Raw genomic sequence first — 27,271 nt, 5'->3', positions numbered from 1 at the left:
GAATATGAGGTGATTTTTGTATATATGTGGGTGAAGACGTGTGTAGATGGATGGAAGAAAGTCTTAAGGACCTTTTAGAAGTGGTGGTTCTCTCAGGCTGGTGAGATTATGGTGTTTACAGTGAACTAAAAAATGGTAAGTGTTATTTTTTGGTCTTTTTCCCCAGAAAGTACAGCAGCGTGTACCATTTAACTTGTTTGTATTTCACAGCAAGTACTGCCCAGCTGGTTGCCTGCTCCCCTTTGCTGAGATATCAGGAGCCGTCCCTCATGGATATAGAGATGTAAGTCGGCTGTAGACTTAAGTTAAAGTGATGCCACAACTTCTCGTAGACAGATGTGTAACTGTTGTTTATCGTGACTTTTATTTTCTGACAATTACTTCTTTGTAGTAATACGTAATGTTTGTTCTTTTTCTTCTGCTAAAAATCTATTCTGTGTTATATTACCAGTCATCTACCCCATGTTTATTAAGAAAACTGCCCAGATTAAATGATTTCTAGAGGCAGCGTAACTGTCTTGTTTATGAATTATCAAAAGAAAATGTGGAACCCATCTTGTTCCTTTCCTTCCTGAAGTCCTCCCCGTTGTGCATGGCCGGTGTGCATGCAGGCGTCGTGTCAAACACTTTGGGTGGCCAGATCAGTGTCGTAATTAGCAAGGGCATCCCATACTATGAAAGCTCCCTGGCTAACAACGTAACGTCCGTGGTGTAAGTACCTGTGCTGTTTATAATAAACGTGCTGCATGGGGCGGGCTAGGGCCAAATGAGGCCTGAGCGGTATTGCTGGTGATGGTGTTCATGAAATAACGTTTGTGTGATAAGGACTCACGGCTATATCCGCGTCTGAGTGCACTGACGCGCACAGCCAAGGTTGTGCTCTCTTGGCTTGTTCTCCAGCTGAGAGGGTGGTAGTCACTTGGGGGAGTAATTTGTTTCTTTCTAAGCGTAGAAAGAGCCCAGAATGAGCCTAGAAGTTTACTGCCAAATCTTTACTTCATTTTAAAGATGAGAAGGCATAACTACTCTGTTCCTTATGCCTGTCTGGCCCAAGGTGGATTAAGATATTTGAAATACACTGAATAGAAGTCAAATTTTGACATAAATCAGAGATAGTACTATTATGAATCCCTGCCATCCCGAGAGAATTTTGTAGGAATGTGTTTTCATTGTATTTATGATCTACTGTTTCACAAAACCTAAACTAGGTATCAAAAGTGGGAGGAGTTGAAACACTGAATAGAAACATAGTATGGGTGATCTGTCCCTAAACCTTACATCTCAGACACGCCCGATCCTGCAGTATAATTGAAACCAGCTTCTCTGTAGGTCCTGGGCCAGTTTCCTTCAGAAGTCCAGAGCTCCACACTCCGGACAGTGGAGAGTTTTACTGTAGAAAGCCAGCGTCTCTGTCGCTTACTCTTTTTCGTTTTGTTGACAACTTTTTAACCATGTAAAAACCATTCTAAGCTGTCTGACCACACAAAGCGGGCGACACCTGGACTGTCATTGGTCCATCCACGATATAGATGGAGTCAGCTACCTTTTCTCTTCTGGTTTCTTCTGGATAATTTTATGCAAGTTGTTTCATTCCTTTCCTCTGTTCTACTTTTAGAAAGAATTTTTTTTTTCATGAGTTCTTTCATTTTTTTTTTTTTTAATGAAGGACAAGTCACATCCACTTGTAATGGTTTGAATGTTGTGCTGAAGGCAGACATATACACTGCTGATTTGGATGGTTTTATCCCTGCAAGTTCCTCAGGACCCCTGGACCTGCCATGTGGTGAACTAATCACTTGTCCACCCATGTGCTCTCCCCAAGCACCTTCCTGCCAGTTACAAAACCCAAATGCAGTGCTACCTTGTAGCACTGAAACATTGATTTCCTGTAACAAATGCAGTCTCTTCTTAGTAGCCAGCTTTTCTTGTTTGCCCCTGGAAACTTGAGCCTCTTTCTCTGAGAAGGTCACCTTTTGTTTTATAGTCCCAAAAAGCAATTTCTGTAGAAACATTTTAGGAATGTGTTAATCTCCTATGTTAATATGAGAAAGAAATAGAATAAGTATTTATTAAAGGTTGCATGGATACACTTGCATAATCATGTATGAAACTAGGCACTAGATACTTGAAGACAAAATTATTTATGCTGATTTCAGTAGTTGTTCTGCTTAATTAGAAATGTGACTTCTTTTTTGCTAGGAACAATAGCAGTTGACTAATATATAGCCATAGATGATTCTTAGTAAAATAAAAACAAGAAAGTTTTGCTAAGACAAATATGAGCAAGTAATGTGTTGTATATGAATGTCACCCAAAAACCTTTTTCTCTTTCAGGGGACACTTATCTACAAGTCTTTTTACATTTAAGACAAGTGGTAAGCCTCTCATGGACTTCATAACTATTATGATTTGTATAATAGCCTTTTTTTTTTTTGAACACTGTATGTCAGGCATTTTGCCAATTTCTAGGTTTTGTTTTTTGTTGTATTGGGTTTTTTGGTTTTTTTTGGGTTTTTTTTTTTTTGCACTTCCTCATTTAGTTACCACAAATAACTCTAGGAGAGAAAATAGATTGTAGCTGTTGTTCAGTCACTCAGTCGTGCCCAACTCTTTGTGACCCCATGGACTGGCGCACACCAGGTTTGCCTGACCTTCACCATCTCCCACAGATTGCTCAAACTCATGTCCATTGAGTTGGGGGTGCCATCCAACCATCCCATCCTCTGTCACTCACTTCTCCTCCTGCCTTCTATCTCCTGCATCAGGGTCTTTTCCAGTGAGTCGATTTCTTCGCATCAGGTGGCCATATTATTGGAGCTTCAGCATCAGTCCTTCCAATGAATGTTCAGGGTTGATTTCCTTTAGGATAAAATAGATAATAATTTAATGAATAGAATAAACTGGAGGTTTTATATTAATAGAGAAATGATCAAGTGACCATGGAAGTTTCCTAAGAAAAAGGGATTTTTTTTAATATGTCTGAAGTAATTAATCAACAGAAAATATTAAGTGCCTTTTTTCATTTGTCACCAGACACTCTTCTGGTGCTAGTGAAACAAAAGTGAGCAGAATTTACATTCTGGTAGTGAGATATGGACAATGAACAGTGGATAAGTAAATGAATGTTTATAATGTACTGTCTATAACATTATAGAAGATGTAGGAAATAAGGCAAGGAGAGAGGACAGGCAGTGCAGGAGGGACTGGTTGGAAGTTTGAAGTGGGTTGGGGCAGGCCTCATGGAGAAGGTGACATCTGAGTAGGGGAGCCTGTTGCCCACTGAGGAAAGTGTCCCAGGGAGAGGGTAAGGTGTCACCAGTAACTAGTGGTTATTGCTGTGAATGGGCTTCTCAGGTGGCTCAGTGATAAATAATATGCCTGCCAATGCAGGAGATACAGGAGATGCAGGTTCGATCCCTGGGTCAGGAAGAACCTCCGGAGGAGGAAATAGCAACCCACTCCAGTATTCTTACCTAGAGAATTCCATGGACAGAGGAGCCTGGTGGGCTACAGTCCATGGAGTAGCAAAGAATCGGATGTGACCGAGCACACTCACATGCATTGCTGTGAATAAATACATCTGTATGTTCTCTGATGAAACACAAAGACAGACCCAAGAAGCATTTGCCTGCTTTTGAAATCCTCTAGTATAGGCTATTGTCAGCATAGTGAATGTTAATTAAAGGTACAATTCAGAGTTTCCAATGAATAAGTATTTATAGCTTTTTGAATTTATGTCTGGAAACCGAATTACTTTCTTCTTTGTTTCAGGTTGTTATGGAACACTAGGCATGGAATCTGGCGTGATCGCTGATGCTCAAATAACAGCATCATCTGTGTTGGAGTGGACGGACCACACAGGACAAGAGAACAGCTGGAAACCTGAAAAGGCCAGGCTGAAAAAACCTGGACCTCCTTGGGCTGCTTTTGCCACTGATGAATATCAGTGGTTGCAAGTAGATCTGAATAAGGAAAAGAAGATCACAGGTAAAAGAGACAGAATTTTCTAGACAATTTATAATGCTGATTTCATTTGAAAACCTGGTGACATGTAAGAATTTCATGGAAAATTTGGTCACTGCAAATTTAATTATATGATTTTAAGTTTAATTCTGGAGAGGGAAATGGCCACCCACTCCACTGTTCTTGCCTGGAGAATGCCACAGACAGAGGAGCCTAGCAGGCTACAGTCCATGGGGTCACAAGAGTCACACACAACTTAGCGACTAAACCACCACCACCAGGTTTAGTTTCAGTCAGTCAGTCAGTTCAGTCGCTCAGTCGTGTCCGACTCTTTGAGACCCCAGGAATCGCAGCACGCCAGGCCTCCCTGTCCATCACCAACTCCCGGAGTTCACTCAGACTCACGTCCATTGAGTCGGTGATGCCATCCAGCCATCTCATCCTCTGGTGTCCCCTTCTCCTCCTGCCCCTAATCCCTCCCAGCATCAGAGTCTTTTCCAATGAGTCAGCTCTTCGCATGAGGTAGCCAAAGTCCTGGAGTTTCAGCTTTATCATCATTCCTTCCAAAGAACACCCAAAGAATTCCTTTTACTGGTATTAATATGACCAAAGAAGGTTTTATAAAACATTGCAAAGGAGAGGAGTTGGTACTTGATTCTTATTAGTTTTTCTTTTTGTTGTAGTAAGTTTTTTTTTTAGGGTAGTGTTAGAGTAAAGGGATCTTGAGGCATCTGAAATAACCATCTCCTACAGTCATTAAGTGGAGAAGGGAATGGCAACCCACTTCAGTGTTCTTGCCTAGAGAATCCCATGGACAGAGGAGCCTGCAGGGCTACAATCGTGGGGTCACAAAGAGTCAGACACGACTTGGTGACTAAACAGCAACAACAGTCATTAAGAGAAGTTTGTGTTCAATGAGTCCATTTTAAGTGCTACAGATAATATCCCACGTGCCGAGTATAAATTTAATTATTTACAGCAACTTAAAGAGTCGGACACAACTGAGCGACTGAACTGAATTGAACTGAACTGAACAAATGGTCAGAATATTTGGTTAGGATTGCTTGTTAAAATTTATTTTGCTTTGGTACTAAAAATAATGCCAATAATCTTTATTCATTCCCAGGAAGTCATTCTTTTTCAGTAAGTGAGCAGTATTTTGCAGTGACATGAATACAGGCTGCCAAAATACAATAGTCCTTTCCTTATATGTGGTCATAATTCTTCCTGTCCCTCCAAGGGAACAAAGCCAAGGAGTAGTTCCTATCAGGATGAAACCTTGCCCTTAGGTATGGTCCTGTGCCACAGACAGAACTGTTTGAACAGTACATTTTAGGTGTTAATGCTTCAGTGATGAACAAACTTCAAGGATCAGACTGTGAGCTCTAATGAATGACCTTCCTGTTCTAGGCATTGTGACTACTGGCTCCACCATGGTGGAGCACAATTACTACGTGTCAGCCTACAAGATTCTATACAGTGCTGATGGGCAGAGGTGGACTGTGTACAGAGAGCCTGGTGTGGACCAGGATAAGGTAAAATGATCACTAAAGTATTTCGAAAGAGCATTTTCAGAAGAGGGTGATGGGTAGGTGTGGCCTTTGCAATAAGCCACAGAAGCTCTTCCTTTGTGATACTAACAATTAAATATCGTTTGGTCTTACTCTGCCCTCTCCTGGTTATTTTAGGTAGTGTTGGTTACTGGGCTTCCCCTGGTGGCTCAGCTGGTCAAGAATCCACCTGCAATGTGGAAGACCTGAGTTTGATCCCTGGGTTGGGAAGATCCCCTGGAGGAGGGCATAAGAATCCCCTCAGTAATCTTGCCTGGAGAATGGAGGGCTATAGTCCATAGGGTCACAAAGAGTTGGACACGATTGAGTGACTAAGCATAGCACAATTATTAGCCTTACCCTTCTAACATGGTTAGGACATTCTCAGGGCTTCTGGGTCCTTTTTGATGATTATAAGGGTAAGTACTTTCTTGATTTCTTTTTCCAGTATTAATTACAGTGTTTAAATAATTTATTATTTATTACAATTAATTAATTTCTTATCTTTAAAAAACTTTTCTTATCAATCCACAGAATGTGGAGATCCTAATTTGTTCCTAGATTTCTACTCTCTAGGCAAGGTGAGGGGGGTGCAGAGGATAAGGCAGAAGGGCATTAAATTATACGAAATTATAGAAAGATCATTTCAAGATCTTACCAACATTTGTTGTAAAAAAAACAACTATTTTTTTCCTACCTAGAGAATTTCCTCATCTTATTTTTTAGTTAGCCAAAAATGGCAGTTCTGTTGTGTGCCAGAACAGATGCTAAGGGGTAGAGAGAGAACAGCAGAGGTGGCTCTCAACTGGAGGTCAGTTTCTTTCACCAGGGCTCCCGGTCTTGATCCACCTACCGCAAGGGGTCCCTGTCCCCAGGGAAGGTGACTGCCTCTCATCTGGAATTGAATTACGAGCACATTTTTTCAATGAAACTCCTCATGAGTTTTGTTTTGATTTTACGATACTGCCAGTTCTCTGTCATATATATGGTATGCTGACATTTTCACTTGCCACTTATCTCTGTTCAAAAAACTCCAGGGGTTCCTTTTAGTCTTTCATCTGGATCTAAACTCTTCAGCTGTTATTCAAGGCCTTCCCCCTTCTCTTCTACTTGATGTTACATGAACTTCACCTTTAGTGAGCCTCCACCCCTTGAAGCAAATAACAATATTGTCTCTGTATGTAACTTATTTCTGCTTAATGCCCCCAAACTTGACAACTTTTTACTATTAACACATCCATATTTATTTGTATAGTAATATTTGTTATACTTGTGAAATAATTTTTATAATCATAAGTATTATCAATGCTTATATTTTAAAAACGTCTTAACAAAGTTCTGAAAAAATATTTTTGACTTCTTTTTTGAAAGATAATTTCACTGGGTTTAGAGTTCTAGGTTGGGACTTCCCACATGGCTCAGTGGTAAAGAATCCACCTGCCAATGCAAGAGACGCAGGATACATCTGTACAGTTCCTGGGTTGGGAAGATCCCTGTAGTAGGAAATGGCAACCTACTCCAGTATTCTTGCCTGGGAAAGCCCATGGACAGAGGAACCTGGTTGGCTACAGTCCATGGGGTGGCAAAGAGCTGGACACGAATTAGCAACTAAACCACTGCCTATAGGATCAGAGTTCTTACCTGTAAAATGAGGAAGTGGTCTGGTTTATCAGTTCTGACCTGCTTTTCTGCTGTAGCACACATAGCTATTCTGGGATGCAGTTAGGTTACTTGGAAATCGTGATCTTTTCAAGGCTTACATTTTTGTGTTGTTAGGCAAGATCTGAGCAGCTTTAGTTCTCATCTTTCTGAGACAGTATAGTTCTAAGAACTCAACCCGGTATCCTTTGTCTGTGAGGTTTTCCCACTCTCCGCTGGCAGAGAAATGGGAACTGTGCTTATACAGTTTCTCCAGTAGGTGGAGATATATATCCCTTATGTGTTTACTAGTGTGTTCACTTTCAGTCAATTTATTGAGAGAAAAATTATGAAAAGTATACAGTAAAGCATTTCCTCTAAGACCTCAAATGTTCAATTATTCTTTACTTTAAAAATAAATTTATTTAAATAGCTGATGATTCCACAGGAATTATTAATACAATATATTGTGCACTACAACTAAAACCTTCTCCTCAAATTGCCAAGTTAGAACTTTTGTTATGTTTTTAAGTCATTTAAAATGATTTTTATATTCAGTATTTCCTTTTATGACATTTTTATGAAGAATGTGCAGCTTCTTAATAGTTTTTCCAAATTATTATTTATTTTCATACAAATTAATGCTTCTTGTCATACTTTGCAGAGCTCATTTAAGGCCCAGAGCAAAATTCAAAAACATGTTTCAGTGGAGCAGTTTAGCCCTGGCCTCTGTTGATGTAAAGTACCAATTTTTTTTGTTGTTTTTTAAAGATATTTCAAGGAAACAAAGATTATCACCAGGATGTGCGTAATAACTTTTTGCCACCAATTATTGCACGTTTTATTAGAGTGAATCCTACCCAATGGCAGCAGAAAATTGCCATGAAAATGGAACTGCTTGGATGTCAATTTATTCCTAAAGGTAATTCAACAATATGTTTAAGGCATCTTGTTTTCATTGCATTAATTAAAAATGACTTCGCTGTTCTCTGAGAAACTAATAATAATGTGCTTATCCTGTAGTTATCATATCTTCTTAAAGGGATTTTTAAAAAGAAATAGTTATCCCTATTAACTATCATATTAGATATCAAACTGGTTTCTAAAGTTACAGGTGGAAGAAGAAAGAGCATCACTGATGAGACAAAGAAAAGAGTTGGATTTCCAAATGTAGTCTCAACCTTAATCATTTATAATCAGGTCTCATGTAGTAGAATATTTCTATCATTTAAGCACTGATGATTGTAACACTCATCTTAGCCTAAGTACATTTTACTTTGAATAAATTAAAAGTAGGAATAACTTCCACCAAAATTATATAATATTTTAATACTTTGTTTACTGTTATATCCCCCCAAACTACCATAGTGCCTGACACATAGTACGCCCTCCATAAATATTTATTAAATGAGTTGAATGAGTAGTAAGCATATATATTGTGACAACATTTTTATAGCTTTATCCTTTCAATGTTCTCTATCCTTTCAATATCATCTGATATTCTCCTTCCTAAGAAGATTCTTTTCAGACAATTTAATTTTTTAAAAAACTCAGAAATCAAAGTATATTTGTGCATTTACTGCAGAGTACATTTATCATTCTGACATTTTTCTCTGAGATTTAAAGTTACTGTGCAAAACTAAGTACTGTGGGAAATGTTAAAGACATTTAAAATTACTATTTTTTAACAATGATTTTTATAAGCAAAATGTAGAAACTTTTCTAAACCATTTTTCAAGGTCGTCCTCCAAAACTTACTCAACCTCCGCCTCCTCGGAGCAGCAATGACCTCAGAAATACTACAACCCCTCCAAAAATAGCCAAAGGTATGCCTCCTTTAAAAGTGAGCATTCAGTATTCCCTAGTTTTGTGGTATAATTTTCCATAAATATGTTAAAAGCATTATAAAGTAACTGTTTTAATCAAGTTGGTATAGATAAAAGAATAAAGAGTTTTAAAATTTTTTTCAAGGTCGTGCCCCCAAATTTACTCAACCACTACAACCTCGAAGTAGCAATGAATTTCCTACACAGACAGAGCAGACAACTGCCGCTCCTGAAATCAAAAACACTACCGTAACTCCAAGTGTGACCAAAGGTATGCAGACCGAAAATTAACACCTGTTTATAGGAGTGAATTTGTTTGTTTTTAACAAGTTTTCAGGAACATCTCCAGCTTTTAAACCCTCAAAGTTTTTTCCCCCTTGTTTTTTAAGTATTGCAAAAAGTTCAACTCCATACCTTATAGAAAAAACTGGCTGCATTGTTAAGTTCTTTTATCTGTTACAATGTAAAATGATTCTTTAAATATTTAGAGCTGGCTGCTGTATTCTAGGTTCTCAGCCTCAGGTTCTCAGCCACTACCCCCACCCATGACCATGTACCCTGAGAGGAATTTAGGATGGAGAAAAACGGAATACTGACTCTAAACAGTTACTGCTGCTGCGTCACCTCAGTCGTGTCTGACTCTGTGCGACCCCATAGACAGCAGCCCACCAGGCTTCCCCGTCCCTGGGATTCTCCATGCAAAAACACTGGAGTGGGTTGCCATTTCCTTCTCCATTGCCTGAAAGTGAAAAGTTAAAGTGAAGTCGCTCAGTCGTGTCCAACTCTTAGCGACCCCATGGACTGCAGCCTACCAGGCTCCTCCATCCATGGGATTTTCCAGGCAAGAGTACTGGAGTGAGGTGCCATTGCCTTCTCCACTAAACAGTTAAGATACATATTAATGAATAATTTCAGTGAGCTCAGACTCTTGCATCTTTCCCTACATAGAAAAGCATTACAATCATTAATTAGATGATAAAGTTATCATCTAAAATAATTAACTTTAGATGATAAAGGAATCATAAAATTCATTTTGTGATTTTTTTTCCCTTCTATATCTATAAATACATGGAGCCTCAACCTTACAAAGAAAATTTTTCTAAAAATAACTAAAACCATAGCAAGAAGCAAACTTTTTTCTGATTGTATATTAATTTGTTAGATAGGGATTTGGTAGCAAAAAGGGAAGAAGAAAAATAACAAAAGGTTTGGTGAAAATTAATATACTTTTAAAAAAAAAAAAATAAAAGATACTGTTAACATTTATTTTAAAAATTTGGTCTCTTTTTTTAAATGCTTATAGTTACTTTTTAAGATGACAAATACTGTTTTCCAATTTACTTTCAAGCTTGTTGCTTATTATTGTTATATAAAATGTTAAAATATATAAGCATACTAGTGTTTGATTTTACTAGTTGAAAACAAAATTTCAGTTGAGTTCAGGAACAAAAACATCACATCAATGCCATTAAGGAATTGATTTCAGTGTTGACAGATAAAAAGCACCCTAATTTTCGGGACAGTGCAGAGAAGAGAAAGCATTCATTCAGAGTAACTTAATACAATTTTAATCATTCTAATTTTCTGAAAATTTGTCTGGATTCAGATAGCTTTCTACAACTTTCCACATCAGTTTCCTTCGTATCTTCTAAAGTATTCCCAAAGAGACCTGTGTCTTTCTCATGCTGCAGGAAAGGCTAGTGTTGATTGAAAAAAAAAAAAAAACAACTTACAAGCTAAAAGTTGAGAATTGTGTTTTATGCAGGTTCTTACTGAGGACTGTAGTCTGGGATACAGCCATTCAGGTAGTTCTATGAAACTGTTCTAAAGACATAAAGGAGGAGCTGGGATATATAGGAATTTTTGCTGGGGAAAAAAAGATAAAAAAACAAGACATCTAAAGTTAACGGTTTTAATGCTTTTCTATGTAGGGGAAGATGCAAGAGTCTGAGCTCACTGAAATTACTCATTAATATGTATCTTAACTGTTTAGAGTCGGTATTCCAATTTTCTCCATCCTAAATTCCTCTGGGGGTACATGGTCATGGGTAGGGGGTAGTGGCTGAGAACTTGAGGCAACACTCTGATTATTGAAATTGCGGGCAACATTTATTTTGTCCACTTTAGAAAGAAGCAAGAGTTGACAGAGACAAGAAATTTCAGCATCCCACAAAGACCTTCAGTTTACAGAAACCATGCGTTTGGGTGGAATCCCAGACCACATACCATATGGAAGAATAGTCATTTTTAAGTGTTGCTCATCTTAAAATCTGATTATAGAATTTTAAAATCTTAGGTCTAAAATTGTTCTTAAAGCATTTTATTCTGGAACTAGGGTCCATGTAATCTTTAAAAGACTAACAAAGAGCATACTAATCAAAGAGCATTTTTGATTGAAGACCTCCTGTCTCCTTTTCTTTGAAATAGTACTGTATAGAATTTATTATTTTTTGAACCTAAGCATATATTGTATTAATAATACCTCTGATTAAGTCAAACAGTATCCATCTTAGCCTATTTTCTCTACAGTTTCACACATTTTAGGGATAAAGCACTTATACTTTTCTAATGTCTTAGTCCTTTCTATCCTGAGTCATGATTTCTGTTGTATGCCCGTCTCCTTTCTCCATTTTTACATCCAGTGTAAGAGTGATGCTGGTGAAAATCACGTCATGGTCAGATTTGTGCTGCTCTAACATCAGGGTCCTCCCTCAGTACCAGCTGGTGGTCTTTCTGTTTCCCTGGTTAGTTCTTCTGTCTGTTCCCAACAGTAGTTGTTAAAAACATTCTCTGTATTTTTCAAACCCTTGACCTAGAGATCCTCACTCACTCTCAGTTACATCTTCCACTTCACAAAGTAGAAGCCATTTGAAGGGCACTTCAATGGAACCTTTTTCTGGAACCTGCATACTCATCCATTTCCCATCCATCCTACTTCTCAGAGGCCTGGTGTTATGGATTATCTTCTCCCTTCCTGAATCTTCAGGCTCGCTCTTTCTTTGGGTTATGATGATATGGAGTAAAGGAGATGCAGGTCTGGAGCTTCCCACCCAGTAAATATCAGCAGTTGTTGCTATCGTCACCCTCATGGCCAGGAGGAGGTTAAGGAGTGGGGGAAAAAACCAACTTCCCAGATGACCTTTACTGTTGTTGAGTCACTCAGTCATTTCTAACTCTTTGCGACCCCAAGGTCTGCAACATGCCAGGCTTCCCTGTCCTTCATTGTCTCCCGGAGTTTGCTCAAACTTGTGTTTGCTGAGTTGGCAATGCTTCCCAACCATCTCATGCTCTGCTTGTCCCCTTCTCCTTCTGCCCTCAAACTTTCCCAACATCAGGGTCTTTTCCAATGAGTTCGCTCTTCACATCAAGTGGTCAAAGTATTGGAGCTTCAGGTTCAGCATCAGTCCTTCCAATGAATAGTCCGGGTTGATTTCCTTTATGATTGACTGGTTTGATCTCCTTGATTCTTGATCTCCAAGGGACTCTCAAGAATTTTCTCTAGCACCACAATTCAAAAACATCAACTCTTCGGCGCTCAGCCTTCTTTATGGTCCAACTCTCAACATCCATACATGACTACTGGAAAACCATAGCTTTGACTATTGAACCTTTGTCAGGAAAGTGATGTTTCTGCTTTTTAATATGCTGTTTAGTTTTTTTTTTTTTGCATGTTGCATTTATTAAATACATTAAAATCTGCAATGTAACAAAACGTTTTCTGCATACGAAATTCAAAACACCATTTTAAATGAACAAAAGATAGCTCACTTCATTTTTATTTTTACAACTAGTGTATAATACACTAGCTCAGCTCCACCACACTACCTGTTCGTTCTTTTTTATTTGACATTGTTCACAGACTAGTACATATTACAATAAGAGTGCTGGATAAAAACATGAGGTACGAAAGTGGTTCAAAGATTATAGGTCATGCTGTTTAGTTTTGTCATAACTTTTCTTCCAAGGAGCAAGCATCTTTTAATTTTGTGGCTGCAGTCACTGTTCACAGTAATTTTGGAGCTCAAGAAATAAAATCTGCCACTGTTTCCATTGTTTCCCCATCTATTTGCCATGAAGTGATGGGATCAGATGCCTTGCCATCATCTTAATAGTTTTTTGAACATTGAGTTTTAAGCCAGATTTTTTACTCTCCTATTTCATGTTCATCAAGAAGCTCTTTAGTTCCTTTTCACTTTCTGCCATAAGGGTGAACCTCTGCATATCTGAGGTTGTTGATATTTCTCCCGTTAATCTTGATTCCAGCTTGTGATTCATCCAACCCAGCGTTTTGCATGATGTACTCTGCGTACAGGTTAAATAAGCAGGGTGACAATACATAGCCTTGACATACTCCTTTCCCAGTTTTGAACCAGATGACCTTGTTGTTCAGTCTCCCAGTCATGTCCAACTCTTTGTGACTCCATGGACTGCAGCACACCAGGCCTCCGTGTCCCTCACCATATCCCAGAGTTTGCCCAAGTTCACGTCTACCATCTCATCCTCTGATGCCCTCTTCTCCTGCCCTCAATCTTTCCCAGCATCAGGAACTTTTCCAATGAGTCATGTGTTCACATCAGATGACCAATATACTGGAGCTTCAGCTTCAGTATCAGTCCTTCCAGTGACTATTCAAGGTTGATCTCTCTTAAGATTCACTGGTTTGATCTCCTTGCTGCCCGCAGGACTTTCAGGAGTCTTCTCCAGCACCACAGTTTGAAGACATTAATTCTTTGGTGCCCATGGGACTTTCAGGAGTCTTCTCCAACACCACAGTCTGAAGGCATCAATTCTTTGGCATTCTGCTTTCTTTACGGTTCTGCTCTCAAAACTGTACCTAACCACTGGGAAGACCATAGCCTTGACTATATGGACCTTTGTTGGCAGAGTGATGTCTCTGTTTCTCAACACACTGTCTAGGTTTGTCATCACTTTCCTGCCAAGAAGCAATTGTCTTCTGATTTCATAGCTGGACTCACCATCTGCAGTGATTTTGGAGCCCAAGATGAGGAATTCTGTCACTGTTTCCACCTTTTCCCCTTCTGTTTGCCATGTAGTAATGGGGCCAGATGCCATGATCTTAGTTTTTTTTAAATATTTAGTCTTAAGCCAGCTCTTTCACTCTCCTCCTTCACCCTCATCAAGGGGCTCTTTAGTTCCTCTTCACTTTTTGCCGTTAGAGTGGTATCATGTGCTTATCATGAGGTTGTTGATGTTTTTCTCGCCTATTTTGGTTCCCGCTTGTAACTCATCCAGCCTGGCATTTCTCATGATGTGCTCAGTGTATAGCTTAAACAAACAGGGCAACAGCAGACAGCCCTGTCTTACTCCTTTCTTGATCAGTTGTTCCATACAGATGACCTTAAGCAGACCATTTTCTACCCAGGATTCTTTATCTATAGAGTGAGATCACTTAATCCCCTTATTAAGTGATCTCCAAGTTCCCGCAGGCTCCAGCATTGTGTTGGTTTCTGCCTTGTTCATACATGCATTTGGTTTCAATACTTAATACTATTTGCAGAATACATCATGTGAAATGCCAGTCTGGATGAATCACAAGCTGGAATCAAGATTGCCAGGAGAAATATCAATAACCTCAGATATGCAGATGACACTACCCTTATGGCAGAAAGCAAAGAGAAATTAAAAAGCCTCTTGAAGGTGAAAGAGGAGAGTAAAAAAGCTGGCTTAAAACTCAGCATTCAAAACATGAAGATCATAGCATCTGCTTGCATCACTTCATGGCAAATAGATGGGGAAACAATGGAAACAGTGATAGACTTTATTTTCTTGGGCCCCAAAATCACTGAGGATGGTGACTGCAGCCATGAAATTAAAAGATGTTTGCTCCTTAGAAGAAACACAATGATAAACCTAGACAGTGTATTAAAAAGCAGAGACATTACTTTGCCTACAAAGATGTGTATTGTCAAAGCTATGGTTTTTCCAGTAGTCATGTACAGGTGTGAGAGCTGGACAGTAAAAGGCTGAGTGCCAGAGAATTGATGCTGTTAAACTGTGGTGTTGGAGAAAATTCTCGAGAGTCCCTTGGACAGCAAGGAGATCAAACCAGTCAACCCTAAAGAAAATGAACCCTGAATATTCATTGGAAAGACTGATACTGAAGCTCCAATACTTTGGCCACCTGATACAAAGAGCCAACTCATTGGAAAAGACCCTGATGCTGGGAAAGATTGGAGGCAAGAGGAGAAATGGGTAACAGAGGATGAGATGGTTGGATGGCATCACTGACTCAATGCACATGAGTTTGAACAAGCTCCAGGAGATGGTGAAGAACAGGGAAGCCTGGCGGCTGCAGTCCCTGGGGTCCCAAAGAGTGGAACACAACTTAGCAACTGAACAACAACTTGGTACTATGTTGTTATTTTTTCACATCTGTAACTATTTTGCAGTCACTTCCAGTACCTAGGTAATATTTTATTATAAGGAGGATACAGTGATTTACTTCCTCCCCCTCATTGTTGAGCATTTGGATCACTTCCCGGTTTTCACTCTTCTGCAGACACAGTAGCAAAGATCTTTAAAGGTACATCTTTGAATGGCATCATAGTTTTCTCCTAAGAATAATTCTGCATAGAGAATTGTCAAGTAACACCTTTTTATAAATTTTGCCCCAAAATGCCAATCAGAATGATCTCAATAGGCATTGAGACCCTCTTCAGCAATTAGTTGTTCTTTTAAATATTTGCCAACTTGATAAGCAAACATAGCATCTTATTCTTGTCTGAGTTCTACTTCTCTGATTACTAGTGAGGTGAACATGTTTAATGCTCCCTTTTTTTTTTTTTTTTCGCTTGTTCAATAAGTTTATTATTGTCTTTATCTGAAAAATTTTGATAGCAAATTGAGGTTTGGTTTATTAACTCTTGGCAGCCTGTTCCTGAACTTGAAGGAAGCTGATCTTTCTTCTGAGCAAATGACATTTTGGGACAGTTCCACCTCACCTCTTCTTTTTAACTTCTTTCTTAGGCTTCTTCTCATATGCTAGATTTTCTCATATTACAGCATGAGCTTTCTTATACATCTCCTCCATCATGGCTGTAGTTACGTTGTTCTTTATGTACTGAGAGAATTGTTTCTTGTAAGCATCCTCATATTCTTCAATCAGGTAACGCATGTAATCTGCAGCATTGTGCTCCACGATATGCTTTCAGTGTACCTCAGCACTGAATTCTTAGCTTCTTAATGCATTGCTTTATTATCTCTACTGACCTTCCTGTTTATTTTTTACTGTAAACTCTGTAATAGATTAACTATTATTAACCTCTTATCACATATGCAGAAAATATTTCCTGGTTTATCATTTGTCTTTTAATCTGTCTTGGTGTTTTAAAAACATAGAATGGTGGAGCAAATAATGCAACAAATTTCCATGTATCTGTGAAATCTCTACAGTTACCACCTGTGCCCACTCTCATGACATAAATTATGGGGTTGTTTTTTTTTTTGAGCTAGAAAAACTTTGAATGATGATACGGTTAATCTTTACTCTTCTCCTTAATGATTCTTTCTTTGGTGTTAATGTGTTTTTGTCTGCTGCTGTTTTTCAGATGTAGCCTTGGCCGCGGTCCTTGTCCCTGTGTTGGTCATGGTGCTCACCACTCTCATTCTCATACTAGTGTGTGCTTGGCATTGGAGAAACAGGTTAGTGCAAAACCAGTTCACCTGACTGGTCCTAGAGGGGATGTTTCCAAATATGAAATAGAACTAAATATAGAAGATGAACCCTTTTGAGAGGAAGAGTTAAGGTGGTCATTAAAATAAAAATATGTACATTTCTCCTTTATTCCCGTAAAAAATGAGTAAGTTCAATCCCGTAAAAAGTTATTGAGTACCTTTATTATATCAAACTTTGTGTTACACACTGGGTTACACACAGTAGTAAGGTATAACAGACACTGAGTAACATTTACTGAGAGAATGAAACACATTCTTATCTCCAGATTGTCTGGCAGATTGACCACTGTACTTTGGCTTGATGAGTTGTATGTGAAGTGCAGAGGAACACAGATGCAAGAACTTTGAGAGTTACCTGAAACCTTCTTTCCAGAAAAGAGTAATCCTCATATTTGACAAGTTTTCCCTTAAAGGAGGAGTTGATTTTAGCTAGATAGAGGAAGAGAGAATGGCCCAGACTGAGGGCATGGCTTGGGAGAAGGCACAGAGATGTGGAATGTAGGCAGAATAGTGAGTTGTCTCACAGGGGCTTGGCATCGGGGAGCACTGGGAGACTCATAGAAATGAAGCCTGGGTCTGGACCAGGAAGGCTTTCTGTAGATGGGGAAGACATTGACCAGTGTTCAGCGGGCAGGTGATACTCTCAGATGACTGTAGGTAAATGGTGGCAGCAGTTGGTGAGGGTGGATTGAAGAGACAAGAGACTAGAAAAGAGAGAGATGAGTTAGGAATCTACTAAGGCCAGGCAAGAACATAACACATCAGTTCTAGGACAGGGGGCAGACATGAGGGGGAGAGTTTGCCAGTGGTGTCAGTGGGGGGCTTGATGGGCTGCTTGCCAGAGGAGGAGGAGGATCTAGGATTCACTCCAGTTTCTGGCTTGTGCAGTTAGACCAGTAGGGATAACATAGCAGCGGGGACAGCTTTGGTGACTTAACAGGTTTGGAGGGAGTTCATTTGTTTAGCCATTAAATATTTGCGCTCTGACTCTGTACCAAATATTTGAGCCATCTGGTGGGAATCCTCTCGTGAGCCCCAAAGTCTGTCCAGTGGGAGAGAATACATTGCAGATAACCATCCACCATGGAACCTGCTTGTCACAGGGCCGAGCTCTCAGGGCAGATAGGAATCACAAGATTGGAGATAAAACAGTAGCCCGTGTTCAACAAGTCACTGGGTTTATTACACGTAATTAGCACAGAACTCAGGTTGGGCAGAGTAGGGAAAGTGGGGTAACGAACCACTCCAAGGAGCAGTCTGGAAGGAGGCGTCTTGGCACCAGCAGCAGCAGTCTCTGGTCCAACTGCAGGCCTTGGCCCCAGCAGGGCCACAGGCAACGTCCATGTGCATGGGGTCAGGGCCTCCAGCCAAGAGCCTTCAGGTCACTCAGCTCAGTGGTCTCCTCTTATGGAGTAACTGTTACCCAGGGGAGGAGTCCTGATTCCTTTGGTCTCTCTGTCTGTTCCTGTGCTATACATGGCCCATCAAACTTCTGATCTAAAGTAATGTTCTCAGTTTACCATGCTAAGACACTGGCAACCCTACAGCAGACGTTTCAAAACAACTCTTAGGAAAGTTCACCTTGGCCACTGGGACTCCCATTTTGAACTAGGTAGCAAGTCGTACAGGCTTCCCTGGTAGCTCAGTTGGTAAAGAATCTGCCTGTAATGCAGGAGATCTGGGTTCAATTCCTAGATCGGGAAGATCCCCTGGAGGAGGGAATGGCAAGTCACTCCAGTATGCTTGCCTGGAGAATACCATGGACAGAGGAGCCTGCTGGGCTACAGTCCATGCAGTCGCAAAGAGCTGGATATAGCTGAGCAAATAACACACACACACACACACACACACACACATCATAAATAGCTTAAATCCCGTAAGTTTCACACAAGAGGAGTAGGAATCATAACACAAAAGAAATCCCATCAAAACAGGACTGACTACAGTGTGTTCCATGGGAGGAAGGACCCTGTCTGCAGGACTGACAGCTTAGCATGGCGGGGGAGGGTGAGGAGGGGAAGGAGGGAACAGGGCTGTTGGAGAGTCCAGGAAGGGAAGTTTATGCTGCTCTCCAGCAATAGTGGTGATGAGAACATCAATGGCAAATCTTTATACAAAATCAAATGAAATGCTGACTTTACACATTATTCTAAATGCCTTACATGTTTAACTCATTTAACCAGTTTGTAAAGCAGGTATTGTTACAGATCCCATTTACAGAAAAGGAAAGTGAGACTGAGAGGGCACAAGTAACCTGCCGAGGTCACCTGGTCAGCACATGGCAGGGTGGGGATTTGGTCCAGGCCTCTGACAATCAGCTGATCAGGTCTAATCATCTACGGTTAAAGCCCCGGGCCGGGGGGTGAGGAATGGTGAGCAGAACTGTTTGAGAGCCCCGAGACAAGTCCTGGGATGAGTTTGGGATGGTGTCTAGAGGACTCTGTGGGTATTCAGACTCCACAGAGAGGTAGATGGAACACGATCCTGTTCAGGACAGAAGGTCTGAGCTGCAGAATTAAGGTTACTTTTAAGAACTTAGTGAATGAAATTGCAGACAACTGGCTTTGTGACAAGGAGCAAAGAGGAACTGCCATTAAGGGGCTTATGGAAGGTAGCCAGGAGAAAAGTAATAATAAAAACAGCTGCCACTTACTGACTCCCTGACCCATGCCGGGCACTGTTCTAAGTACTTTACATGTCATGAATAAATAACCTGAAGCTTTTTCATTTGAGATCAAGAATATGCCATCCTATTTTATAGTACAACCATTGGACAGCTTCAGCACCTATCTTCTTATCCACAAATTTTACACTTTACTTCCTTGAAATAATGAAGTATTATATTTTAAATACAGCCATACTTTTAAGTGAGGAAGCTCTTAGTATCAATAATAAAAACACAGTCTTATACTGGAGAAGAATGTGTCCAAGTAGGAAAGGCGCATACCTTGGGCTTTTGAGGAAGCCTCATTTGTGATCATGAGCAAATCACATAACCCTCTGGAGCTCATTTATAACAATGCAACAGCTTCTTTCTCTTTAGCTTGCAGAGCATTATTTTAATTAGATTTACATTCTTGAACCAGAAAATGTCCTTTCATGTGCTTGATATTTTTCTCTGTAGATAGCAGTTCTTAATGCTAGGGAGGGATGGAAGTTTCCCCAGGGAAAGATGTTCTGAATTCTGAGGAGTGGGCTAAGGAGAACCTTCTCCACAGCCCGCATGGTCCTCAGCTCTCTCCCTGTTAGTGATGGTGTGGCTTGTCCTGGGCAGGGTAGAGGAATCAGGTCTACGCAGTTAAGGGTATGTGTGACACTTTAAACTTCTCAGGGGCAAAGGACCGTAGGGAAAAAACAGTAAGTTGAGAAAATAATAACAATGGAGAAGAAAATGTAAGGGTTTTGTTATTCTTGTTGTCCTGTGAACTTGATGAATCAACAGATTTGTGAAATTTGTATTTGAAACCAAAATAAACCTAACATGTCAGGGTTGGGTCTCTGGTTTGATTCAGCTTTTTTATCTACAGAATCAGTCTTTAAAAAAAAAAAAAAAAAAAAAACAACTCTTTATCCGTTTTGAGTGGGAAAGAGTTGGTTAACAAAATAACTCTGTCAGCAGATAGTTGCTTAATATTTATTGAGAGTCCAGAATTCAACCATGGCAACTTTGAAAGTCAAATGAAAAAGAGGTCTCCCCCGGGTAGATCAGCAAGTAGCAGTGTGTACTCTTGACTAATTATTAACTTTTGAGTGTTTATCTTACTGTTTCAGAGCTTTCTTACTAGTGAGTTCACTCTATTTGCTTTTTTTTTTTCCTGTATTTTTCCAGAAAGAAAAAAACTAAAGGCACCTATGACTTACCGTACTGGGACCGGGCAGGTAATTTACAGCTTCATATCTCTTCATGGGTGGAGGAGCCTGGTGGGCTGCAGTCCATGAGTAGGACACGACTGAGCGACTTCACTTTCACTTTTCACTTTCATGCATTGGAGAAGGAAATGGCAGCCCACTCCAGTGTTCTTGCCTGAAGAGTCCCAGGGACGGGAGAGCCTGATGGGCTGCTGTCTATGGGGTCGCACAGAGTCCGACACGACTGAAGCGACTTAGCAGCAGCAGCAGCAGCAGCAGCAGAGGGAAGCCCTGCCCTGTAGGGGGCGACAGTAGAAGAGGAAAGCCATTTTCAGGCCCACATGAACTCCCCGGCACTGTTAGAAAAATGGCATTCCTCTTCTGTTCTGATTTTTTTCTTTTCTGTAAAAATCTCCTGTAGTCGCTGAGTAATGAAATGGAATTTCGTTATAAGAATTTCTCATAACACACGCTTTGCTCTTTTCCTTCTGGAAACGTGTCTGATTTGCCTCCATGTACGTCTCTGTCTTGAGACCAGCTTTCTGCATGGTATACGTGAACGCTAGGCAAGAGGTGGGAGACTGCAGTTCTGGTGACAGCGTGGCTCACTCTGCTGTGGCTGTTTGTCCCAGTGGAGCTAGTCTGCCATCTCTGCCATGAGTTGTCGTTCCTTCTGATTCCTACTGTGTGTGGCAGGTGGCAGCTTGCTGCAGGTCACAGCAGGGCCCTTCTGCGGGTCTCCCTCTTCCCCAGCCTCACTGGAATGACTGTTCGGAGCCCAGAGAGTTCACTGTGACTAGGGCAGAAAAGAGCAGTGGTGGGGTCAGATCCTGTGCCGCTTCCCCCCACCCCCCGCCCAGGGTTAATCTTAGAATTCTTTGAACTTATTACTGTATTAAAAACCACTGCTGTAACAACTGTCTGGCTGCACTGTAACAGCAGTGGTTTGTTTCAGTTTGCTTTTGATAGAGATTTGTACCGTGTTCTGCTTTGCATTGGATAGTCTATCAAAGCAGAAAATAAGCTTGAACAACTTAAGGAACTAGAAAAAGAAGAACAAACTAAACCCAGAGCTACTGGGAAGAAGTAAATAATAAAATGAGAGAAAATAGAGAATAGGGGAAAAACAGAAAATGGCAAGTATTGGCAAGGATGTGAAGAAATTGGAACCATTGTGCACTGTTGATGGGAATGTAAAATGGTACAGCTTCTTTGGAAAGTAGGTGTGTGTTTTTGGTCAGTTCCTCAAAGAGTTAAAAATACAATTACTGTATGATCCAGCAGTTCCACTTCTAGGTGTATACCCAAAAGAATTGAAAACAGAGTCTTGAATAAATGTGTCTACTTCCATCTTCATAGCAGTATTAAATAGTTAAAACATGGAAGCAACCCAAGTATCGATCCACTAGTATATGGATAAGCAAAATGCAGTATACACATAAAATGGAATGTTAAGCCTTAAAAAAGGAAATTCTGTACTATATACTACAATGTGGATGAACCTTGAGGACTTGATGCTAAGTGAAATAAGCCAGTCACAAAAAGAAAAATAACATATGACTCCGTTTATACAAGGTACTACTTATGTATAGTATTCTAAAGACAAAGTAGAGTGCTGGTTTCCAGGGACTGAGGGGAAGAGAGAATCAGAAATTACGGTTTCATGGATGTGAAACCTCAGTTTCACAAGACGGAGATGGCTGGAGTGAGGGTTGCCCAACAATGTAAACATATGTAGTATCACTGAGCTGCTTAATTAGTGGTTCAGAAAGTTCCCTGGTGCCTAGTGGTCAGGATTCCAGGCTTTTCCTACTACTGGATTCAATCCCTGGTCAGGAAACTGAGATCCTGGAAGCCGTGTGGGTGCAGCCAAAAAAAAAAAAAAGGGTAAGATAGAAAATGTTATGTGTATTTTACCACATTTTTTAAAAAAAATTCTTGATCATCAAGGCTCATTTTATATATCTTTGTTACAGAAATGGCTTAAATGCAGCAGAATTTCTCCCTTCGTATACTGTTACATTTCAAACATAGCTTTCTCTTTAATGGTCTCTCTTGCTTATGATCACCATGAAGGTTGGTGGAAAGGAATGAAGCAGTTTCTTCCCGCCAAATCAGTGGAGCACGAGGAAACCCCAGTTCGCTACAGCAGTAGCGAGGTGAACCACCTGAGTCCAAGAGAGGTCCCCACCATGCTGCAGGCGGACTCCGCAGGTAATCACAGCACAGCCCGGGCTCGAGGGCACACCGCTGAGCTTGCTGTAAAGTGCTTGGGTATTCACAGTATCCTTTATCTTTTCCACGTGTAGGAGATGAGGTAGTTTCCAAATGTAGAACCACTTTTTAAAAAAGACCTCAAGAGAGTCACTTCTGTGTCTCAGATGTTCTATCCATAAAATCAGGGTATTCATTTCTTAAAAACTTTGGGTATTTTGTCTGCTTATGTGGAATTTCATTTGGTTTTATTGGGAGTTTGGGGGTATTAAAAGGAGAGCAGGAAAAAGACACAGTGGCCTCAGTATTTATCCTGTTAACCCAGTGTATATTTTAAACATGTCCTAATATTTGAAAAAGAAAAACATGAAATTATTTTTCAAGACCAATACAGTAATGGACTATTTATTTTCGAATGAAATAGTTATCTGTAAATCTGAAGAACACATACACTCTTTATGCAGAATTCCATGAATGAAGCTTTCTGGCACATTGACATACTACCTTGAGATAACATCTTTTTTAATTTTGAAGTTGATTCTTACAGGAAAATCCATCCGTCTCCATGATAGCACAGGTGCCATAAAGATGTGTGTGTTTTCAGGGTAAGCCTGTGGCATTAATGAGAGAACTCTTCTGTTTGTGTTTTGCGACACCCAGAGTATGCGCAGCCACTTGTGGGAGGAATTGTGGGCCCCCTCCATCAGAGGTCTACCTTTAAACCAGAAGAAGGAAAAGAAGCAGGGTATGCTGACCTCGATCCCTACAGCTCCCCAATGCAAGAAGTTTACCACGCCTATGCAGAACCACTGCCAGTGACCGGGCCTGAGTACGCAACACCAATCGTCATGGACATGTCCGGGCACCCCTCAGCTGCAGCTGGCCTGCCCTCAACTTCCACTTTCAAAGCTGCAGGGAACCAACCACCCCCCTCAGTGGGAACATACAACACTCTCCTCTCCAGGACCGACAGCTGCTCCTCGGCGCAGGCCCAGTATGATACCCCGAAAGGTGGGAAGCCGGGCCCAAGCGCCCCGGACGAACTGGTGTACCAGGTGCCGCAGAGCACGCAGGAGGTGTCAGAAGCAGGGAGGGAGGGTGAATGTGACGTTTTTAAAGAAGTCCTTTGAAGGTGATGCTGCTTTTTACAAAGCGTCATTTTAAAGCACATGGCCTTTGTTGTTGTTGTATTAGTGGTAGAACGTATTACATATCTGTCACGGATGTGGTTGAGGGGAAGTGCGATGACCGAGGTACAAAAAACTACTAATCTTACCATCTTGCTTTAAAAGGGTTACTGTGGCACAGTTACTGCTTGCCTATGAAATTTCAAACATCTTGTTTGTTACTACTGTAAAACACTATTTTATACAGAAAAGGCTCCCTACTATGCACTTCAAAGAAATTTAAAATCACTGAGTATTTATTACTGATGCTGCAGGTACATTGATGAACTCGAGATGGCTCTGTAAGCCTTTTTGGCAATAACGCATGGTACTGTTCTTAAAATGTCTAATGGCTTGAAATTCAGCAATTTGTGAAAGGTGGGTACTATTGTGATTTCTTCCTCTTCTATTCCTGTATTGCTTTCTGAATTTAAAAAATATATATTGATATAATCATGGTTTTGATTGCAGCATTATATATTTAACCATCTTTTCCTTAGGAAGAGCTGTAGCTGGGAAACTGACCTGTAGAGAGCAGAGTGATTTTTCACTTTCTGACACTCTAATGAACGTAAACATTTCATAGTACATGACCTGGTCTCATCCCTGGCTTGTTCCACCTGGGGCCCTTGGGGCCTGCCCCATTCTCATGTTATAAATGCCTGAGTGTTTTCAGTGCGTGATGCTTGCTCTATCAATCTCATTAATTTAGATCCCCTAGTGTCTTCATGCGGAAACAGGAATTTTATAAATTAAAAAAGCTATAAAGGAGATCCTCTGCTCCAGACTTTATTTGCAATGGGATTCTTCCTAGGAGAGTGTGAAAAGTTAAGGACTTGTAAACGTGAACACTGTAAACAATACCCACTTAATATTTCTCAACGTGAAAGGCAAAATTATTCCTCAGGAATCGTATAAATTACCTCCCCTCCACAAAAATAACCAAATTGTTTTGGTTTTATATACAGACTCTTTGAATCTCAAGGTATTTATTATTTTTAGTGAAATAAATAAATATTTTCCCACAGTAAGAAATGCAAACCCAGCATGTATTTTTCGGCTCTGTGTGATTATGCCATCTATGTGGTCGGGGGTGTGAGTAGTCTCGTGTATCACAGGGAACAGAGGGAACAAATGTTTTAGCATCCTAGCAAAGGAAAATTCCTATCTTGTTTTTGGTACCTCTGGGCAACTTCGGTCACCCAGAAGTAGTCTAAATGACTGAAATAGAAATCATCTGCAGTTTACTAGCCTTAGTGTAGAAACCATCTTTAGAAGTCTTCAGATTGGTAAGATGATATGAGAAGCTAACCATATAATTAAAATATATCAATTTTACATCCCCTAGTTTATAGTTAATATTGAAATGTACTTCCCCAGCAGGTTCTAGTCTTTTCTTTTAGCCTGTACCGCCAGATGATGGCAGAATTTGCTAAATTTAACCAACTATGTACAGTGTTCATTTTGCTTGCTTCCATGAGTCTTTCAGTATTGTAAAACGTTGAACCAAAACAGAACTGCCAAATTCTACAGCCTCCCTGCGTTCTAGTTGTATGATTTTGTTGGTCTTATTTTCAGTTGCTTTTCCTTTTTCCAACAGACTTTTGAGGCATAATTTTATTCACTGAAAAACCAATACACATTTTGTTTCAAAATATTTGAAACAAAAAGCACAGATGTTGAACTTTTATTAAAACAGGTATGAATGTGTAAAGCACATAGTCATCCCCCTCCAGGTGGGAAGAGAGTAAACCAATTGCTTTATTTTTTTATTCATCTTTAGTATACAAAAATCTACTTTCTAAAATCATATGCCTATTTGAAGCTTTAAGAGAAATGAGTTCAGTAACTAGTTCTTTTTTCCAAAGATGCTTGCTATTTTTAATTGTGCGTACCTGATTGTTTTCCCATAGAACTTTTTTTTTTTGAGAAGCAAATGTTTTCTTAAATAATGCATGTTTTAAGACTTGATTCATATGTTGCCACTGTGCTGTCCCTGAACTACCAATAATTTTTATAAAATATCTAGTTTTTAACTACTATTATATATTTTACTTTCCAATTGAGCTGAGCCTGATACAAAAGGTTGTTCTGGTTTGTACTTTTTAATTCGTTTTCATATTACAATTTTTTTTTTTTAACGTTACTATGTCTGATATATATACAGCTTTGGAGACAATCAAGTAACAACTGAAAATGTGAAGGTAACCATTTTTTTACAAAATTGCCTTGATTTTTTATTCTTTGCTTGAAACATGTAAAAAAAAAAAAGTCACTGTGACTTACTGGGTTAAATTTTTTCCTGTTAATGCAGTTATAAAAATAGAATCAGACAGTGGTACAGGAAATGTGGCCCTTAAGGTTTCATAAAATTACACTGACTTCGCTGTTACTTGATCTTAGGAACCAGCACAGTTAAAGGTAAGATATTGTGAATGCTGATTTATATTGTATTAAAAGCTGTAAATCTAAATAGATCCTATTGTGTATGCAGGGTCTAGCCCAATTATTTAAGTTCACGTTTCGCTATTTGCACTTTGCATTGAACAATGGGTTTATTTGCTGTTGAAATGGTTCGAGTAGAAGATTTATACAGTAATTGAAAATATGTTATGTATACATTTGCCCTTCTCCCTCCCATCCACAAGAGGGAGCAGAAAATGAGCTTATTTAAATATACATGTGGCCATAATTCTGTGGAATGTAATAAAGCTTGAACCTCTTTCCCTGGGCTCCAAATTGTTACCTGGAGAGCAAGAGGGTTATGGGAAAACACCATGTCAGATAATAGGATTAGAAAGAACAACTAGATTAGGTGGGACAATAAAAGCTTTTCAACCCTCTTAAGAGAAATCAGTGAAGTTCTGTTTATTTAAAGAAAAAAATTACCTACTGGCTTTGCCTTTTGGTTCTGAACTTGAAATCCCTAAATTGCAATATCTAAGTAAGAGTTGGATATTTTTAGGTCAACTGTGGCACCAGTTCTCATATAATCCAACTTGTAACTAGTTTCTTCTTCTCATCTCCTCCTCTTCTTTTTTGGCACTGGGAAAGGTAGAAACAAAACATATATTGAAATACGTATTGGAAATAAAAATGGCTTTGAGTGTCAGTGATATTCTCCCAGAATGTACTTTTCTTACCTCGGCATGTACTGTAGTCACTCAATATTTGTATATGTTGCTAGAATTTGATTGTATAAATAGTGAGATTTTAATGTGTTCATGTGTTTTTAATAAATTGTATATATGTGTCTTGTTCCTTTTTTTTTTTCTTAAACCTTGAGGTTTGTAACAATTCCCGTACTATACAAAATACCAGATTCCTCAATTTTAAGATCAGCCAGAAATATTATGGCCAGTGTTATAGT

At 39.7% G+C, this 27,271-nt stretch overlaps 2 protein-coding genes across 10 annotated transcripts in view; one reads left to right on the top strand and one right to left on the bottom strand.

The window, feature by feature from the left end:
* Positions 1–27,154, top strand: part of DCBLD2 (discoidin, CUB and LCCL domain containing 2) — an 85,183-nt gene extending 58,029 nt beyond the window's left edge. The window contains exons 5-16 of the mRNA XM_019968390.2: positions 211–283; positions 578–711; positions 2,335–2,375; positions 3,772–3,987; positions 5,374–5,498; positions 7,923–8,073; positions 8,891–8,977; positions 9,123–9,248; positions 16,546–16,639; positions 20,502–20,551; positions 22,598–22,735; positions 23,396–27,154. Of these exons, the coding sequence (XP_019823949.2) occupies positions 211–283; positions 578–711; positions 2,335–2,375; positions 3,772–3,987; positions 5,374–5,498; positions 7,923–8,073; positions 8,891–8,977; positions 9,123–9,248; positions 16,546–16,639; positions 20,502–20,551; positions 22,598–22,735; positions 23,396–23,865 (1,705 nt within the window). The 3' untranslated portion in view covers positions 23,866–27,154. The remainder of the gene's footprint in view (positions 1–210; positions 284–577; positions 712–2,334; positions 2,376–3,771; positions 3,988–5,373; positions 5,499–7,922; positions 8,074–8,890; positions 8,978–9,122; positions 9,249–16,545; positions 16,640–20,501; positions 20,552–22,597; positions 22,736–23,395) is intronic.
* The window catches only part of ST3GAL6 (ST3 beta-galactoside alpha-2,3-sialyltransferase 6), an 86,364-nt gene continuing 85,837 nt past the window's right edge, over positions 26,745–27,271 (bottom strand). For all 9 annotated transcript variants that reach the window (XM_070786955.1, XM_070786986.1, XM_070786994.1 and 6 more), the window contains one exon: positions 26,745–26,946. The gene's annotated coding sequence lies outside the window, so the exon portion shown is untranslated. The remainder of the gene's footprint in view (positions 26,947–27,271) is intronic.

Source organism: Bos indicus, chromosome 1, assembly GCF_029378745.1.
Source record: "Bos indicus isolate NIAB-ARS_2022 breed Sahiwal x Tharparkar chromosome 1, NIAB-ARS_B.indTharparkar_mat_pri_1.0, whole genome shotgun sequence".
NCBI classification, from domain to species: Eukaryota; Metazoa; Chordata; class Mammalia; order Artiodactyla; family Bovidae; genus Bos; species Bos indicus.
The sequence above is the reverse complement of the archived record's forward strand: the minus strand, read 5'-3'. Positions and strand labels throughout refer to the sequence as shown.